General features: G+C 45.0%; 1 protein-coding gene across 1 annotated transcript in view; it reads right to left on the bottom strand.

Moving 5' to 3' along the window:
• Positions 1 to 20099, bottom strand: part of asf1bb (anti-silencing function 1B histone chaperone b) — a 30932-nt gene extending 10833 nt beyond the window's left edge. Inside the window, exons 1-3 of the mRNA XM_043694719.2 lie at positions 19762 to 20099; positions 19249 to 19364; positions 7461 to 7637 (exon numbers count right to left, since the gene is read on the bottom strand). Of these exons, the coding sequence (XP_043550654.1) occupies positions 7461 to 7637; positions 19249 to 19364; positions 19762 to 19870 (402 nt within the window). The 5' untranslated portion in view covers positions 19871 to 20099. The remainder of the gene's footprint in view (positions 1 to 7460; positions 7638 to 19248; positions 19365 to 19761) is intronic.
• Between the last annotated feature and the right edge of the window lie 340 nt (positions 20100 to 20439).

Raw genomic sequence — 20439 nt, 5'->3', positions numbered from 1 at the left:
GCAAAGCAATGACATTTGGCACACCAGGCTAGAGTTATGCTCAAAAAACAAGATTAACATTCGCGCTACACAATCTGAAGCATCTTTCTGATTAAGTGCTAAATTCCAGACATCTTAATTTCAAATGGGTACAGAAGATTTACCCCCAGCATGGTTACAGTACAGTATCAGGTTCATGGATAGACTAGATGTGGTTGCTATCCTAAGAGTGAAAACAGTAGATTTGATAGGCTGAATTATGCAGAATACAAACAGATAGAAGGATCAGTCAGAAGCCATAGGTTTGAAGTGATTGGCAAATAAAAAGCCAACACGTGGACAAAGAAAAATTCAGTGGCTGAGAAGCCAGAATACACCATCTGAAAGTGGGGGAAATATGCCAAATGCTATGACTTAATCTATCCAAACGTTTTGTTAAGAGCTAAAGACTAAACATCCTAGGATTCAATTTAGAGACTGTCCTGGTTACAACAGAAATGGCCAAGTCACTTGACATTAATCCAGAATTACAGGAAAGTGTTCTATGGAGAGGGTAGAAACACATGGCAAGTGAAATTTGAACAGTAGTCTAATGGCAACATGTAGCAACTTTTATAAAAACCCAAGTTGTTCACTAAATTTCTTGGAGGAAAATCTGTTATTCTCATAACTCCAGATGTACAATGAGCTTAATAATTGCCCTCTGAAAGGGCCTATCAATCTTCAGTTGCATTAAAATACCAGCAAGTGTAAAGAAAGGAATTAAACCAGACAAATCACCCAGGATTGACCTAGGCAGGGAAAACAGCAGACATCAACCAGTTGACCCTGCAAAGATCTGCATACCAGTTTCTGGGGACTGGTGACAAAACAGACTACCAGATACTAATCAAGTAACATTACAATGTATATAAAAGATATGATTTCATGTGCATGGTTACGCTCTAGATGCCATCTAGAGTGTATGCCCTGCCGAGTTTTGAACAGTGAGGAGCAGAGTCAACGTCCCATGGTATTCGGTCATACATGACTGATCATTACACATCAGTCCCTACCTCAGCTGAAGTATTAGCTTATACATTGAAGACCATTTGGAGGAAGCACAAAGGGCACAGAGCATACCTGGTTGGGGGGCCTCTGACTGAGCTAACCAACTCTTAAAACACTGATGCTAGACTAGGTCATCAGGTCACAAGCCACCAGGTATTCCTAAAAAGAGGTGCCAACACTGAAGCTACACAGGACTACATGCATACCAAACTGCACAGATAACATGCAATTGACAAGACTAAATCTACAACAGGTCAGACCCAAACTCTACAGCCCTGCAACATCCAGTTGCAAATGGAGTATAAACAAAAAAAGGAGTAGGACACTCCACAAATAACCTCAACACATTAGTACAAGAGACTCAAGGTGGTTTGGCTTTCTTCTGGGTCCAACAATAGTACTGAAAACATGTGCTCCAGAACTAGCACCCAGCCAAGCTATTCAGTGGAGCTACCCAGGCAGCTACCCAGTATTACAGATAACCGTCTGTCCATAGGATGTAGGATAAATCCAACTGATTAATAACCACCATATCAATCTACCATTCCTTTGCTGATCAAGAGAAGGGTTGCCACCAGCGAGACTGGCCTTTGCAAAGGATAACTTGCTCACCGATACCATGTTGCTTCTGCAAGGGTCAATACTCCTGATGTCATTACAGCCTTGATCCAAACAAACAGCTGAATTCCGTGCAAAGCAAGTGACTGACATGGACATCAAGGCAGCACATTCATCAGTATAGCAGGTCTGTAGTTTTCAACCCCAGGTTTTTACCCAAGGCATTTTGAACAGTGCATCATATTGGCTATTGACCTCATCTAGACACTGGAGTTTTGAAGTTCCAGCTAAAGATGTCCAACTAGAACTATCAGCTTTCCAATGACTGTGGGAACTTCCATTGTGCCGAGGATCAGGACAAGTGATGAACAAGCATCATGAGACTCTGTCTTGAGACATTTGGTTTACTACTGATTTTGTACTGAGTCCCATAATCTGAGGCAGAGTCTTTTTTACTTCCATTGAAATTTCTTCACTGAATCAGAAAAATGGAGGGGATGCTCAGTCTAAATCTTCGAACCTGGAACTAAACTATATTAAGAATATTTGTTCCCAGGACACCATTTTAATGTCAACCAAAGTGTCTGATATTTCTTCGTTGAAACTAAGAACGTAGAATAACCACCTTTGGCCTTTGCCTAATTACCAGCATTTTCACACATATCCACACTATGTACATGAACTAACAAGTCCATCATTCTAGTCTCCCTACTATAGAAAAATGTTGTTAAATGTGAAAGTGCTCCAAGAAGCTTACAAGGATGTTGCCAGGATTGGAAGGTTTGAGCTACAGGGAGAGGCTGAATTGGCAGAGGCAGTTTTCCCTGTAGCAAACTATAAAGGTTTAGAAAATGAAGGACATGCACTGGGTGAATAGCAAAGTTCTTCTCCCTAGGGTAGATAAAATGTGGAGCTGGAAAAAAGCATGGAGGTCAAGCAGAGGAGTCAATGTTTCAGGCAGGACCCATCAGGACTGGGGAGGGGAGAGCATTTAGAGTCCCCAGTGTGGAAACAGGCCCTTTGGCCCAAGAAGTCCACATCGACCGTCCAAAGATTATCCCACCCAAACCCATTCCTCTGTATTCCTGTAGAAGGGCTTTTGCCCGTAACGTCGATTTTCCTGCTCCTCAGATGCTGCCTGAACTGTTGTGCTTTCCAACACCACTAATCCAGAATCTGGTTTCCAGCATCTGCAGTAATTGTTTTTACCCTGACCAACACACCTAACCTACACACCTCTGAACACTATAGGTCATGCTAAATTGCCCATTCACCTAACTTGCATATCTTTGGACAGGTGGTAGGAAAGCAGAACACCTGAAGGAAACCCATGCAGATACAGGAAGATAAATAGGGGGCTGTGGAAAGGTAGGTGGTGATGGAGTCAGTGGGAAAGGTGGAGCAGGTAGGTGGGAAGGAAGATGGACAAGTTAGTCAGGTCAAAGAACAGGAGAGAGAGGGAGCTGTACCTGGGATGAGTTGGGGTGGGGAGATTTGGAAACTGATGAATTTTGTTAAGGCCGTAAGGTTCAAGGCAGAGGATGAGTTGTTCTTCCACTGTTTCCCCAGGGTTGTGGAGTCCCAAACTAGAGGGAGTGGGTTTAAGGTGAGGGGAAAGAAAAAAAAGGGACCTCAGAGGCAACTTTTTCCAGAGGATAGTGTGGGGAATGAGCTGCCAGAGGTGGGCACAATTACAACATTCAAAAGGTATCTGGATGGGTACATGAATAGGAAGTGTTTCAAGAGATATGGGTCAAATGCTGGCAAGTGGGACTAGATCAGTTTAGGATATATAATCTGTGTGGATAAAGTTGACCAAAGGGGTTTTGAGTGGCATCAAGCCCTAGCAAAGCTGGAGCCAATGGGAATAAGGGGAACACTTCACTGATTGGAGTCACATCTAAACAGAAGATGGCTGTGCTTCAGACTTCAGTCCTTAATATTGTTAGAGTTCCTCAACACAATGTCCTCAGCCCAACTAACTTCACTTTCTTCAAAAAGACCTACTGCTATAACATTAGAAGTGGGTTGAGGGAGGAATGCATGCTAGTACCTGCATGGCATTCAGCATTTTTCACAGCTTGAGATATCAAAGTGTCCTTGTTCATACAAAGGAAGATCTCAACAACATGGATTATGTTGCAAGTGCCAACCATGCCACACAAGTTTCAAGCAATGACCAGGAATTCTTTTGACATGCAGTAGCATTACCATCACCATCCTAGCGTGACCAGAAATACAATTAGAGTAGCCAGCACTTCACAAACAGATTATCTGGTCAGTATCATCCTTAATGGGGTTGCACTGCTTTACTGCAAGACTTAATCATGAGAAGTATTCCTGAACATGTAATACTGTAGCAATAATCATGAAGTGGTAAAATAAATTATTCCACCAACACTGATATTACACTAACCGACTTCCGTGGTAGGAGCATAAAATGCTACAATCTGCTAATTGTCAACTTTTGAGTTTATTTAAACAGAATTAAACCTCATTTTTCATTTGATGTCAAATTCAGCAAATGAATATGGATCCATAGAACACAATTGTAACAGCTTTAAAACTTCACCAGATCATCTGTACTTCAAATAATAACTCAACATACTTCATTTACTGAAGAAAGCCAGATTTATTGACAAGAATTCAACTTGAGGCTACTGGAACTTTGTTCAGTGGGGACTTCCACCAGAGTTGCAGTATTATTATAAGGGCTCAGTTTGCTTAAAGAAATTTGAAGGGAATAAAAGCACTAAAAGACAAGTGTAAAAACAAGGTGCTATTTAAAGTTGAAAAATCATGGAAAGAAAGAAAGAAACAAAATCTAAGCTTAGCCTAACTGAATAATAATTTGCCAGTTCAGCAAAACATTCACTTAGTTATATTAATCTGACCAGTCTGGAGGCTAGGAATCTCCTCGAACAAGGGTAATAATTGCTTTACCACTTTCAATCCCATGGAACCTCTCCCATGTCCAGACAACATTGGAACCTTATAGCAGGCTAATGCCAACCAGCGAACTGCAATGCAAGCCACTCAGACTTGGCAACTTATCCATTGTACAAAAGTTCACCTCATCCATCATTAGCTATGCCATTTACAATATTTGTCACCACTTTGTTATGCACTTCTATTCAGCATATTCACTCAAATATTCAAGCCTAACAAAAGCTTTGAGTGCATAACACTTTGAACCCTATGGGGCCCACTCCACCATTACAATAAGGCCAGTAGAGTTGTGGAATGACACTAAGGTTGGTAGAGTTGCGGCTAGTGATGAAGGACCTTGTAGGTTACAGGGATATAGACTAGCTTCAAAGTTGGGCTGAGAGATGGCAAATGGAGTTTAATGCAGAAAAGTGTGAGGTGATTCACTTTGCAAGGAGTAACAGGAATGCATAGTATGAGCTAATTGTAAGATTCTTGGCAGTGAACAGAGATCTTGGCACCCAGGTACCTAGATCCTTGAAAGTTGCCACCCAGGTTGATAGGGTTGTTAAGGCATGTAGTGTGTTAGCTTTCATCGGTCGAGGGACTGAGATTCGGAACCATGAGGCCATGCTGAAGCTGTACAAAACTCTGGCACGGCCAAACATGTCGAGTGTCATGCACACTTCTGGTCTGTGCATTTAGGAAAGATGTGGAAGCTTAGTAAATCTCCTCTGAACCCTTTCCTATGATGTCATCTGGTTTGGAGGGAAGGTCTTACAAGGAAAGGCTGAGGGAATTGATGCTGTTTTCATTAGATGGTTGAGAGGTGACTTAATTGGAGGGTTAGATAGGTTGGACAATGAGCACCTTTTTCATCAGATGACAGCCAGCACAAAAGGACAGCTTTAAATTGAGGGGTGATAGATATAGGACAGATGTCAGAAGTAATTTCTTCACTCAGTATAAGTGTATGGAGTGCACTGCCTGCAACAGTCGCAGATTCACCAACTTTAAGGGCATTCAAATGGTCATTGGATAGGTGTATGGACAAGAATGGAATAGTGTAGGGTTTCAGATTGGTTTCACAGGTCGATGCAACAGAGGGCCGAAGGGCCTGTACTGTAATATTCTATATTTTATATCAGCCCCTTAATATCTATATGCTGGTAGAAGATTCAATTTACATTTGATATCAAGTGCCACTCTTTGCATTCTTCCTCAGTTTTACTTCCTTTTCACTTCAATTTGCTCTGGTTATCAACTGATCTGAAATGCATCAACACTTTGTTGCATCATATTTGACACCCTCAATGACTTGGATTCCCTGACATTCCCTGAGATGGACCAGTGCTGTAGGTGAAATTGGATGAGGTCAGAAACATTTACAGGTTAAAATGTTTAAGGAAACCAAAGCTAGAAGTGTCATGAAAGATTAAGGTGGAGATGACAACTATCATGGCAACCGGAGATCTGGCTCAGCAGGACTATTTACGATCATTCCTGTACACATATTAAACAGGTAGAAAATAATACAGACTTGTATATTTATTACTATGGACTGAGAGTAATAAGAACAAGAAGAGGGCAACAGAAGTTTATGCATCATGTTTGAGGAATTTCTCGATCAGTAGGTTTCTGCTCCAAAAGGAAACGTAGCATATATGGTTCTGAGGAAAATGAAACTGATGTACAGGAGCATTCAGGGCAACAGGCTTTAGCAAAACAGAGGAAGAGATGGAAGAGGGGAGCATGGCTTTTGGAGATGGGGTGGAAAAAAGGAAAAGGCAGGCCATTTGGTTCCCATAGTCTAGTTATTTATGATATGCTGATTCAATGATCCAGTAGAAATAAATGTTAGCATGCTGATTGCTGACTAATGGGAAGAAGGGCCAAATTTGAAAATAAATTGCAAAAAACTTATCAATAGCAGCTACAGAAATGGCTCCCCTTAGAAGGAACCAGAGGACATTGACTGAAGATCAATGACAGAAGATATAATGGTACATTTTTAAAAATATAAACAGCCTTCCCTGTTCCATAGGAATTCAAAGAACCTGCAGTACTCTACATACTGAAAAGCTGCCTTTGAAGTTCAAGTGAGAATCAGACTAGATGGAACGCATCTGTACTGGATTCCTCAATAAGTGACGAATGAGTCATCATCCAAAGACATAATGGAGTCTTGTAATAAAGGAGTCTACAAACAGAGAAACCCACATTATCTGAAGGAGATCTCAATGTCCCAACAGAAACATTACCTCAAAGAGATGTTTCAATCCTGATCGCGTCTTTTGTTTACAGGTTCGATTAAAAACGAACACAGCTCACTGAAATGCTGCTGAGAACAGTCCTGGACAGCCCAGACACCCTCTCCAAATGACATCCCACTCTCCCGCTTTCCCTACATTTTATCTGGAGTTCTACACAGGGGTGTACCCTGAACACTACCCCCCCTTCCCAGAAAATCTCTCCAACGTTGTCCTGTATAGGGCAAATGTGGAACCTGTCGAAATGCTGCAATAAAAAGTGTCTGTGCGCTATTCGGAGATTTACTCCCAAAGGCAGCAGCAGTCCGGCTGCCGGGGGAGGGGGCAGGGGCAGAGTCTCAGACGCACTCTGCTTTGCCTCTTCTCCTGAATGGGGAGCAGACTTCACAGAAAACTCAAGAGCCCCAGAGGAAATCAACTAACTGAATAATCAATTATTGAAACAAAATAGCGCCCACCCATCTCGTTTGGATAATAGATATTCCTGTGTGTTCTGGAATAAAGACAGCAAGGTACATTACTTAATCATATCTGGTGTATTAAAATGCTTTACCTGCAGGACTGGTAAACCAAAGTAACTAAACCAAAGTTTAAACCAACACTATTAGGTTGAGTGACTGATGCATCAACTCTTTTCATTCTGGTGGAGACCACAGAATCTTATGCAAAGCTTACCTTGGCATAGTCAGGTTTCATTGGTGGGTTCTCTTTTAATTCAGGGTCAGTGTATTCATTATTCACATAATATCCCACACGAATAAACTCTTGATCTCTGTATGTGCAGGTAATCAGCACCACAGTTACACCAACTGCATCAGCATCTGGAATGAGGCTTGCATTTGGGGCATCAGCCTGGAATATGGAAGAGATGACCATGAGATCAATACAACTCAAAGCTGTGCAAATATTGATCATTCCTCAAGTACAAACCCTTAGCTGTTTTCTGTAAAGACAAGCCCAACATGGTAACTTGTTATCCAAGATCACAGTCCTTCACAACTCAAATCCAGAGGTATTTAAATTTTCTTCTGAAAAACTATTCTGCCTTGTCCAGTCAGTTCTGTTTTACATTCACCTTCACCTCAAGGCATGGTCTTCGAACAAGCTGCTTGGCTTGAAGTAACATATACACAGCTGATGTAAGCTATATTTGAAAACTAAATTGCATCTTTAAAAGGACATCAACCTAACATCCCTTTTAAAATATTTTCAGATAAGGGCATCACTAGTAAGGCCAGCTTTTGTTGTCTAACTTGGGATTGTCAACATGGTTTTGCGCATGGGAAATAGCATCTCACTAACTTGAATTTTTTTTTTGAAGAGGATTGAATGAGGCAGAGTGAATGTTGGACTTTAAGATGTTTGACAAGGTTCCACATGGTAGACTGATTAACAAGATTAGATCACTTGGACCACTAGTCATTTAGATAGAAAATTGGCTTGAGGATAGGAGACAGAGGGTGGTGGAGGATTGCTTTTCAGACTGGAGGCCTATGACCAGCATTGTGCTACAGTGATTGGTGCTTGGTTCATTTTTTTGTCAATATATATAAGTGATATGGATAGAAACATAGGAAGGATGGTTAATAAATTTACCGGTGACAAAATTGAAGGCGCAGTGGACAGTGGACTGAGGTCTGGGTAGTGCTGAACAAAGGGACCTTGAAAGTGAAATCATGGATAGACAAAGTAGTGAAGACAATGTTTGGTACACTTGCCTTTACTGGTTAATGCATTGCATATAGGAACTGGGGGTCATGCTGCAGATGTACAGGGCATTGGATAGGCCACTACTGAAACACTGCGTTCAGGAGAAATGAGGACTACAGATTTCGGATATGAGAATCAAAAAAGTGTGGTACTGGAAAAGCACAGCTGGTCAGGCAGCATCCGAGAAGACATTGAGCATAAGCTCATCAGGAATACTGTATTTAGTTCTGGTCTTGCTATAGGAAAATGTTGTTAAACTTGAAAGAATTCAGTAAAGATTTACAAGAATGTTGCTAGGATTGGAGGGCTTGAACTATGGGAGGTTGAACAGGCAGGTGCTATTTTCTCTGGAGTGGCAGAGATTGAGGGGTGACCATAAAGAGGTTTATAAAATCTGAGGGGTGTGGATAGGGTGAACAGTCAAGGTGTTTTCTCCAAAGTAGGAGAATCCAAAACCAGAAGGCCAAGTGCCTTCCAAGTTCCCTCACCTTAAGCCTAAGGGGCAATGTTTTCAGAGGGCGATGAATGTAAGAAATGAACCGCCAGAGAAAGGTTGGAGGCTGGTCAAATTACACATTTAAAAGGCATCTGGATGGGTATACAAATAGAACAGTTTGGAGGTGTATGGTCCAAATGCTGGCAAATGGAACCAGACTGATTTAGGATCTGGTCAGAATGGACGAGTTGGATTGAAGGGTCTGTTTCCATGCTGTACATTTCTATGACTGTGTACTGTTAAAAAGGTTCATCCCTCCTAATGTCTCAGCTGCCACTCCTTCAGCACTTACCCTGCTATTCAGGAAAGGTTCATTCCTTGAATGATGAGGTTGCCGCTGCACCTGTTCTTGCTGCTCTCCTTTGCCACAGGCAGGAAACAGGAGAAAGACGGAGAGAGACTGGGAGAGATGGACAAAACTAGTGGAGGGGAAGCTCGTCCCAGCCACCCCAGCTCCCCTAAACCTCAAGGCACTGCCTCAAACCAATGGAAAAGGCAAAATGAGCAGCTCATTTGCAACTGTAAATAGCCTGAGTACCTGCACTGTCTTGTGTACTGTGTGCAAGAGCTGCTGAGATTGCACACACTGTCAGTAGAAAACATGCACGGTCATCAGTTGACATGGAGAAATTTGAACATGTGCCCCAGAACAGTAGCATTGGCTTCTAGATTGTGAATAATCTTGTTATATTTAAGACTCCCACAGAAATTCTTGGATCAGTTGGGGGAAAGAATCAAGGATTATGGGGAAATGCTGGAAGTATGTATGAGTAATGTCAGATCAGCCATGACCCTATTGAATGGTGCAGCAGACTAGAGGCTGAATAGTGTTCTCCTGTTCCTATTTCTTATGGTTTTGCAGATGTTACCTTTAAACACTCTTTCCTAGCTGTTCACTCAGCCTCTGTTTACTTAGGCAGTCAAACTCAGTTGTGTTGGGAGACTATTCCCAAATCCAAAAGGATCATCTAGGACGACCTCTGTTGAAGTGGATGAAGCTTCAAGCATCAACTGCCTGCCTATAAATATCCAAAAAGTCCATTTACTGAACAGAAAGAAGTTTGCAGAAAAGACAGAACGAGAACCCACATGAAAACCTTTTCATGAGGTTATCCAATTTGGATGACAGTTCCTAATAGGCTATTGGAAACAACAGTAGTTTTTAATGGGGAAAATCAGAGATACAACAAATAATTTCAGCAATATGGAGAGAAACAGCAGTACTCTGAAAAAGCCAACATAAGCAATAGGTTGAATCATCATTGTTTAAAATTGTACCATTTGATCCGCCTTAATTCCTGCAGTATACACATTTAGCTATCCACAACACCAGTCCTACACAACCACCACAAGCACAATCTTAATGCAAAGGTTTTAAGCAGCACCACTGACTACAGCCAGTAATCAGCAATTTTCAAAGGCTGATTCATGAGGATAAAGGAACAAAAAAGGAATGATGTTCTGCCTCAGCCAATTTTATTAAAAATATCACTTACATATTTTGTAACTTGAATACAAAGGTCATAACATCAGATCACATTTAACAATGTTAATGTGCAGCTGAACAGTTTTGTTCGTTCAGTTGATACTCCAATATAGCACCTTTCAGTTCTGACAATACTGTTCACGAAATAATTCAAAGCAGAGCATTCAAAGCTCAAAGGACAAGCTTTCACTTATTGATATTAACTATCAATTTGCCAAGATTCACTTAAAACCAACAATGTTGAAGAGAAGATGTTAGAGGGTGCATTTGAGAACCCAGCATAAAAGCACATTGAAGAAAGCCCCACACTGCATCCAACTTATGCTGGAAGTCACAACTGCTGCAGTGCACAATTCAATCTGGGTGATACTGGACAACAGCATCCAGACATTCTTTAAACTTTCAGGTCAACCGAGGTCATGAGTGGGTATTAGGTTTGCAGAAATATTGTTCACCCAATGGTAAAAAGGCATTTCTTAACTCCTTTCTGCTGCTTCCAGCCAGCTACATTAAACATATGCCACCTGATCAGGAACCATATTGGAGTCCCTCAATTAGAAACATCAAAAATCCCTAGTCTATGAATCTGCTCTCAGTTAAGTCTCCATTCAACAACGTCCTCATGTGTTCTGCACCTTGACAAGTGAGATCACTCTAGGAAAGACTCATCCTATCCACACCTCATGATTTTCAGAGGAGTTACTTGAGAAAGCAAGTAATAATAGATAAGGAAGTGTAACTGCACTGTTAGGAGAAAGTGAGGTCTGCAGACGCTGGAGATCAAAGCTGAAACTTTATTGCTGGAACAGCACAGCAGGTCAGGCAGCATCTAGGGAACAGAAGATTCGACGTTTCGGGCACATGCCCTTCTTCAGGAATGAGCAGAGAGTGTTCAGCAGGAGAAGATAAAAGGTAGGGAGGAGGGACTTGGAGGAGGGGCGTTGGAAATGTGATAGGTGGAAAGAGGTCAAGGTGAGGGTGATAGGTCGGAGTAGGGTGGAGGCGGAGAGGTCAAGAAGAAGACTGCAGGTCAGGAAGGCGGTGCCAGGCTGGAGGGATTCGGCTGAGACAAGGTGGGGGGAGGGGGGATGAAGAAACTGGTGAAGTCCAAGTTCATCCCCTGTGGTTGGAGGGTTCCCACTCGGAAGATAAGACGCTCCTCCTCCGACCGTCGCGTTGTTGTGGTTTGGCGGTGGATGAGTCCAATGACCTGCATATCCTCGGTGGAGTGGGAGGGGGAGTTGAAATGCTGTGCTACAGGGTGATTGGGTTGGTTCGTCCGGGTGGCCCAGAGGTGCTCTCTGAATCGCTCCGCAAGTAGGCGGCCTGTCTCCCCAATATAGAGGAGGCCACACCGGCTGCAGCGGATGCAGTAGATAATGTGGGTGGAGGTGCAGGTGAATCTGTGGCGGATATGGAAGTTTCCTTTGGGGCCTTGGAGAGAAGTGAGGGGGGAGGTGTGGGCGCAAGTGTTGCACCTCCTGCGGTTGCAAGGGAAGGTGCCGGGAGTGGAGGTTGGGTTGGTGGGGGGTATGGATCTGACAAGGGAGTCGCGGAGGGAGTGGTCTCTACGGAAAGCTGATAGAGGAGGGAGGGAAATATATCCTTGGTGGTGGGGTCCGTTTGGAGGTGGCAGAAGTGACGGCGGATGATGCGCTGTACATGGAGATTGGTGGGGTGGTAGGTGAGGACCAGTGGGGTTCTGTCCTGGTGGCGGTTGGAGGGGCGGGGCTCAAGGGCAGAGGAGCGGGAAGTGGAGGAGATGCAGTGGAGGGCATCGTCGATCACGTCGGGGGGGAAATTGCGGTCCTTGAAGAAGGAGGCCGCCTGTGTTGTGCGTATTTTGAACTGGTCCTCCTGGGAGCAGATGCGGCGGAGACGAAGGAATTGGGAGAATGGGATGGCGTTTTTACAGGGGGCGGGGTGGGAGGAGGTGTAGTCCAGGTAGCTGTGGGAGTCGGTCGGTTTGTAGTAGATGTCAGTGTTGATTCGGTCGTCTGAGATAGAAACAGAAAGGTCTAGGAAGGGGAGGGAGGAGTCCGAGACTGTCCAGGTGAATTTGAGGTCGGGGTGGAAGGTGTTAGTGTAGTGGATGAACTGTTCAACCTCCTCGTGGGAGCACGAGGTAGCGCCGATACAGTCATCAATGTAGCGGAGGAAAAGATGGGGGGTGGGGCCAGTGTAGTTGCGGAAGATGGATTGTTCCACATACCCTACGAAGAGGCAGGCATAGCTGGGGCCCATGCGGGTGCCCATGGCTACTCCTTTTGTTTGGAGAAAGTGGGAGGATTGGAAAGAAAAGTTGTTCAGGGTGAGGACCAGTTCAGTCAGTCGAAGGAGGGTGTCGGTGGAAGGGTACTGGGTGGTACGGCGGGAAAGGAAGAAGCGGAGTGCTTTGAGACAGGGACTGGATGTCCATGGTGAAGATGAGGCGTTGGGGACCGGGGAAGCGGAAATCCTGGAGGAGGTGGAGGGCGTGGGTGGTGTCACGGACGTAGGTGGGGAGTTCTTGGACTAATGGGGACAGGACCGTGTCGAGGTAGGAGGAGATGAGTTCGGTGGGGCAGGAGCAGGCTGAGACGATGGGTCGTCCGGGGCAGTCAGGTTTGTGGATTTTGGGCAGGAGGTAGAAACGGGCGGTTCGGGGTTGTGGTACTATGAGGTTGGAGGCGGTGGATGGGAGAGACTACTCCCTCCGCGACTCCCTTGTCAGATCCATACCCCCCACCGACCCAACCTCCACTCCCGGCACCTTCCCTTGCAACCGAAGGAGGTGCAACACTTGCGCCCACACCTCCCCCCTCACTTCTCTCCAAGGCCCCAAAGGAAACTTCCATATCCGCCACAGATTCACCTGCACCTCCACCCACATTATCTACTGCATCCGCTGCAGCCGGTGTGGCCTCCTCTATATTGGGGAGACAGGCCGCCTACTTGCGGAGCGATTCAGAGAGCACCTCTGGGCCACCCGGACGAACCAACCCAATCACCCTGTAGCACAGCATTTCAACTCCCCCTCCCACTCCACCGAGGATATGCAGGTCATTGGACTCATCCACCGCCAAACCACAACAACGCGACGGTCGGAGGAGGAGCGTCTTATCTTCCGAGTGGGAACCCTCCAACCACAGGGGATGAACTTGGACTTCACCAGTTTCTTCATCCCCCCTCCCCCCACCTTGTCTCAGCCGAATCCCTCCAGCCCAGCATCGCCTTCCTGACCTGCAGTCTTCTTCTTGACCTCTCCGCCTCCACCCTACTCCGACCTATCACCCTCACCTTGACCTCTTTCCACCTATCACATTTCCAACGCCCCTCCTCCAAGTCCCTCCTCCCTACCTTTTATCTTCTCCTGCTGAACACACTCTGCTCATTCCTGAAGAAGGGCATGTGCCCGAAACGTCGAATCTTCTGTTCCCTAGATGCTGCCTGACCTGCTGTGCTGTTCCAGCAATAAAGTTTCAGCTAACTGCACTGTTAAACACCCTCTGGAAATCTTAACAAAATGCCACATGCAAAGTATGAGCTTAGTGTAAGGATAATTTTAATTTGAGAACTGCCATTTCTGGCTAAGCAAGCATTTATTGCCCACCCCCAATTCCCGTGGAAACAAGTTGCTTAACCAGTACTCAGAACAGTTAAGTGCCATGTGACAATGCTGCTCCTTTAACAAGGTTGTGCTGTCCTTGATTTTTTTCAAAAAGTGTTTCAAAAGACAGTTGAAATGTCTGGCTTGGTCTACTTGAAGAAGCTCTTAAGTTTTTAAAAACATGAAAGGGGAGTGACCAGTGCTCCCAGCTCAGTTTTTCTCTAGTTCGGTTTTAGCAGTATGGCTGTTCAGAGCAAGCAGTCAGTTTTGAGGCTGCTCGTCAAAGAAACAGCTACATGGAAGGTGGTGTTCCATGCTGAATCTCTCATCTGACTTATCTTGTAAGATCCTGCGTTTGATTTTACTTTTGCCAAGGTATGTTTATGGGGATTGTTGCAGAAATTTAGAACAGCATCTAAGTTGAGATAATGTGTTGGGTTTTCACATCAGTAAAGGTATTCTATATGCAGTTCTCTTGTTTGCTTCATTTGGTAATTTTGCAAATAAAGTCTGTTTGGTTTAAAACTAAGTGACTGGGTCAACTGCATCACTCCTAGAATATCCACTCTACACCTAAAGTTAATATTTCATGCCAATGTTTACTGTGAAGTGGAGGCTAGAGAACTGAAACATTGATGCTTTGAAACAGTTCACATTACAGAAGAGGAAGTGTTGGAAACAAAGGTGGATAAATTTCCAGGACTTGATCAAGCATATCCCAGGATGTTGTAAGAAGCCAGGAGAAAATTGCAGGGACCCTAGCAGAGATATTTGAATCATCTATATCAATGGGTGAGCTGCTGGAGGGTGGCTTATGTTGTGCCTTTAAGGCTGCCAGGAGAAGCCTGGGAACATAGACATGTCAACCTGACATTGGTGGGCAACATTTGGAGGGAATTCTGAAAGACATAATTTACATGTATTCAGAAAGGCAAGGACTGATTAGGGATAGTCAGCATGGTTTTGTGCAAGGGAAATCATGTGTCTCAAGCAGTATCTTTGAGCAAGTGACCAAAAAGATTGATGAGGGCAGAGCAGTAGACATTGTTTACATGGACTTTGGTAAAACCTTTGACAAGGCACCACATGATAGACTAATTTGTAAAGTTTGATCACATGGGATTCAGGGAAAGTTTGCCAATCAGGTAAAACATTGGCTTGATGGTAGGAGACAGAGGGTGGTGGTGAGGGTTGTTTTCTAGATAAGAGGCCTGTGACCAGCAGTGTTCCACAGGGATCAGTAGTGGATCTACTTTTGTCATTTATATAATGATTTGGATGAGAATATAGGAAACACAGTATGTTTGCCGATGACACCAAGATTGGTAGTTATAGTGGGCAGTGACGGTTATCAAACAATAAAGAGTTCCGATCAATTGGGTGAATTGACAGAAGGGGCAGATGAAGTCTAACTTGGATAAATGAGATATATTGCATTCTGGTGAAACAAGGGCAGAACCTATATAATTAATGGTGGGGCTCCAGGTAGTGTTGCAGAACAGAGACAAAGGCGTTCAGGTATAAAATTCTTTAAAATTTGCATCACATGTAGACAGGGTGCTAAGACAGCATTTAGTACACTTGCCCTTATTGCTCAGACCTTTGAGTAAGGAGATGGATAGAGGGAGTTGTACTAGACGTTGGTGAAGTCTCTTCTAGAGTAGTATGTACAGTTCTAGTCACCTTGCTAGTGGAAGATATTGTTAAACTGGAGCGGGCTCAGCAAAGATTTACCAGGATGTGACCAGAAATGAGGGTTTGCATTGTAAAAATAAGCTGGGATTTTCTCACTGGAGCTTAGCAGATGGCAAGGTGATCTTAGAGGTTTATAAAATAACAAGGGGAAATTGATAAGGTGACTAGCAAGGGTCTTTTCTCTAGGCTGGGGCAGGGGGGTTTCAAAACTAGAAGGCATATTTTGAGAGGAGAAAGTTTTAAAAAGGTTAAGACAAGGAGCATTAAGGTAGAGTGCAGATTGAATTTCTTGAGGAAGTGGTGGATGAAGATATAGTTACAATGTTTAAAAGACACTTTGGTCAGTACATGACTAGGAGGGGTTTGGAGGGATATGGCCCAAACACAGGTAGAGACTAGTTTAGCTTGGGAACATGGTCAGCATGGACTGGCGGCCAAAGGGTCTGTTTCCATGCTGTATGACTAATTCAAATAAAACAGATCAGAGCCTTACTGAATAATAGAACAGATACAAAACCAAATTGTTTGCACAGGAAATTATCGCAAATGCTGGAAGACAATAAGATATTGCATTCTGGTGAAACAAACAAGGACAAGACCGATTCAATTATGGAGTCCTGGGTAGCATTGCAGAAGAGACACAGGGATTCAGGCACAAACTTGTTTGAAGTTTGCACAACATTGAGACAAAAAAATTGTTTGAAGTGAACTGCTTCAGACAACATCCATGGAGACAGCAAGCTAACATTGAGTGACCCTTCAGCAGAGCTGACATGTGGGAGAACAACACTTATGCTGTAGTTTTGGGGGGAGAAGGGGTCCCCCAGTGGTAGAAGTTGTAGGGTGCCAGTGAAGTTAAGATGCTGATAGCACAGATTAAATTATCAGAATGTGAAGATAGCAGAACAATGGTGTGTCTCCTATCAGACATGAAAGGATAGTAAAAGGGGTGGGGGAGGAGAGGTCATAAGCTAAAAGGAAAGAAATGTTCACAATTTAAAATGGTTTCTGACTCAACATTTAGTCCAGTAGGCTGAGAAGTGCCTAGCTTGAAGATGTTATTCCTCCAGTTTGTGCTGTGATTCACTGCAACACTAGCATGCCAAGGATGAAGAGGTCATGTGAGTAGGACACTTAAAATGACTGGCTACATGAAGGCTGGGGTCCTGTTTATGCACAGACTGAAGGTGCTTCACAAAGTGGGCACCCTGTCTGCACTTGATTTCACCAAAGTAGAGTAGGCTACATTGAATGCAGTGAATGCAATACACAAGATTGGTGGAGGTACAGGTCAAATGCTGCTTCACCTGGAAAGACTGTTTAGGCCCTTGCATGGTAAGCAGGGAGGTGCTATGGGACACCTGCTGCAGTTACATGGAAAGATACGGCAGGGGGTGGTTCTGAAATGGAGTAAGGTGCCCTGGAGGGAGCAAGCCCTGTGAAATGCAGACAGGCGTTTGAACGGAAGAAGTGGTTGATGGTGTCACTCTGCTGCAGCTGTCCAAAATGGCAGAGAATGATCCTTTGAATGCAGAGACTGGTGGGATGAAAAGTGAGGTCAAAGTGGTACCCTATCACACTGTTGAGTGATGGGAAAGGGCAAGAGCAGAAGCAAGGGTGATGGGTTGGATGCTATTGACTGTCCTATCAACTACAATGGGTGGGAAATCAGTCATGGAAGCAACAAACCACGTCAGCAGCATGGGATGGAGTCCTGCAGGACATGGGGTATGACACGCAGCAGTGAAGGTAGCTTTGGGAGTCAGTGACTTGCAGTGAACAGTTTATTCCCCAGAATGGGGACAGAGATCAAGGAAATGGGTGGAAACTGAAGGCAAAAGGAATTAAGCTCCTGGGAAGAGCATGAAAAGGCACCAAAGCAGTTGCTCATGTACTGGAAAGTTATGGGAAGAGACCAGTGTAAGACTGGAACAAGCATTGTTCCACATACCCCTTAAAGAGGCTGAGGATAACTGGGACCCATGCAGGTGCGCATAGCCACTCCTTTGACTTGGCAGAAGTGAAAATGAATTAGAGAAATTGTTCAGTGAGAAAACAACTTCAGCTGGGCACAGGTGAGTGGTGGAGAATGCGGATTGTTCAGTCTGGTGGTCGAGGAAGAAGCCGAGAGCTCTCAGGCCATCCTGGTGGGGACTTGAGATCCTTGGCGAATAGGAGGCTGTTAGGGCCAGGGAACTGGAAATTGTCAATATGGTGGAGGGCATCACATGGGTTGATAGGATCTGGACTAGAGGAGAAAGGATGGAGTCAAGGTCAGAGAAAATGAGCTCGGTGGGGCAGGAACAAGCGGATACAACAGGTTTTCCAAATACAAGTTGAATTGTTTATTTCACTGGCACCCTACACCCACTACTCCCAGCAACCATCGCACCCAGTCGACAAGCCATCCTCACCACACTTCACTCCACTCTGAAGGAAAGTCACCTAGACCCAAAACATTAGATTGCTTGCTCTCCATGGATGCTGTCTGACCAAATAATTCACTTTTGGGCCTATTTCAAATGTTTTCTAAAAAGTAATACACAGTCTGCATACTGTAGTAGAGCACAGGATGGAGATGCACAGGATGGAAACAAACCCTTCGGTCCAACCTGTCCATGCCGATCAGATATCCCAACCCAATCTAGTCCCACCTGCCAGCACCCAAACCCTTCCTATTCATATACCCATCCAAATGTCTCTTAAATGTTGCAATTGTACCAGCCCCCACCACATCCTCTGGCAGCTCATTCCATACACAAACCACCCTCTGCGTGAAAGCGCTACCCCTTAGATCTCTTTTATATCTTTCCCCTCACCCTAAACCTATGCCCTCTATTTCTGGACTCTCCAACCCCAGGGAAAAGACTCAATGTTGTAAACCTCTATAAGGTCAACCCTCAGCCTCCGACGCTCCAGGGAAAACAGCCCCAGCCTGTTCAGCCTCTCCTCATAGCTCAAATCCTCCAACCCTGGCAACATCCTTGTAAACATCCTTTTCTGAACCCTTTCAAGTTTCACAACAGTAGAGAGCCCAGCACCAATCCTTGCGGCACTTCACTGGTCACAAGACTACAGTCTGAAAAACAACCCTCCACCACCATCTGTCTTCTACCTTTGAGCCAGTTCTGTATCCAAATGGCTAATTCTCCCTGTATTCCATGAGATCTAACCTTGCTAATCAGTCTCCTATGGGGAACCTTGTCAAACACCTTACTGAAGTTTTTGTTACTACTGGAAAAGATATCCACTTCTGACTGCACCTTGGTGCTAAGTTGCAACAGAAATGCCAGAAAATCAGCATCAGAAGGACAAACCTGGAAGCAAGCCAGTCAAAGCAATGCAGGCCCCAGGCATGATGGACACACCCAAAATGAGCCCTCAAGGAGACTGAAGAGGTTGGCAATTCTAATATTAGAGTGTACATTACTACATCACCATACCATTTCCACCATCACCACAAAATGGAAATACATCCCACTTGTACCTGAAACACAAACATGTGACGGCCAGCAGGGACAGGTCCCACCAGAACGGAGTCCAACACTTGGTCATGCTCCTCACTCTCTGCAGAGCCCACATAGATAATTTTCCACTCTAGATCTGAATGGGAAGGAGAAAAGGCGAAAAACATTGAATTAAAAAAAAAACAAAGTGTAGATCTGGTTGGGGAGGGTGGTGAAAAAGCAAAGCATAACAAAAACAGAATTAAAGGAGAGCTTAATGCAAAATTTGCTACACGTAAAAAAAGGAGGGAAAGAGCGGAATCAATAACGGTGAGCAGTTAGGAGGAGGACGCAGACGAAAGACGCGCAGCAGAACCAAATTCGAAAGTAAGAAGGGAGCGCGATGCAACTGACAAACAGCAGCAAAAGCTGAGAGATGGCGAACAAGAGAAAGGCGCGCGCGCCAGAGCCGCTGATTGACAGCTCCATTGATGAGACCGGCCACAGCCCGGGGGGTGGCGCTGCCATCCCCTACCCGCCCATCCCCCACTCACCATCCGGCAGGTCCTCAATACACTCGAAGGTGATCTCGAACTGAAAGGGGTTGTTGAAAGGAGAGGGGTTGTCCAGGACTACCACATTTAGCACCTGTACTTTGGCCATGGCGGAGGAGCCGCCCCCCGCCCAGGGAGGGGGGGCGAAAGGTGACTGTTAAGGTAAAGAAAGGACTCGGTGTCCGGCCTGTTCCGTGACGCGATACCCCGCTCTGTCGTCGCTTTCGATAGTCGGCCGCAGCTGTCCAGCGCTTTCTTCCTTCGGTTTCTTCCTCGGGCCTGCCCGCTTCTTTTTTCGTGCACTCTAACGTCCCGCTCTCACCGTCTTTCACAAGCGGCACTGATACTATGCGCGTCCCGCCAATCACCGCCCCTATTTATAACCGCGTTCACTCTCGCGAGAGCTCCTCGCGGGACATTCGCTTAACTTTATTTATAAACAATCCCGGCGCGTGGCCACACCCCTCGCCGACCCCGCACCAGCAGTCCCCGCCTCTCCATCACAGACCCCGCCCATCCCCAGCTTTCACTCATTTGACTCTGCGGTTCAAGCGCAGACCCCGCCCCTCGCCAATTGTCTCCGCCCCCTCCCAAGGGTCCAGCCCCCGCATAGACCCCACCCCCTCACACACACACCCGCCCCTTTCCTATCTTAGACCCCGCCCTTCATCTAATGAG

The sequence above is a fragment of the Chiloscyllium plagiosum genome, unplaced genomic scaffold (assembly GCF_037043375.1).
Source record: "Chiloscyllium plagiosum isolate Xiang-an unplaced genomic scaffold, Cpla_swu_hap1 HiC_scaffold_45, whole genome shotgun sequence".
NCBI lineage: Eukaryota > Metazoa > Chordata > Chondrichthyes > Orectolobiformes > Hemiscylliidae > Chiloscyllium > Chiloscyllium plagiosum.
Note: the sequence above shows the minus strand (reverse complement) of the source record. Positions and strands in the feature narration are given on the sequence as shown.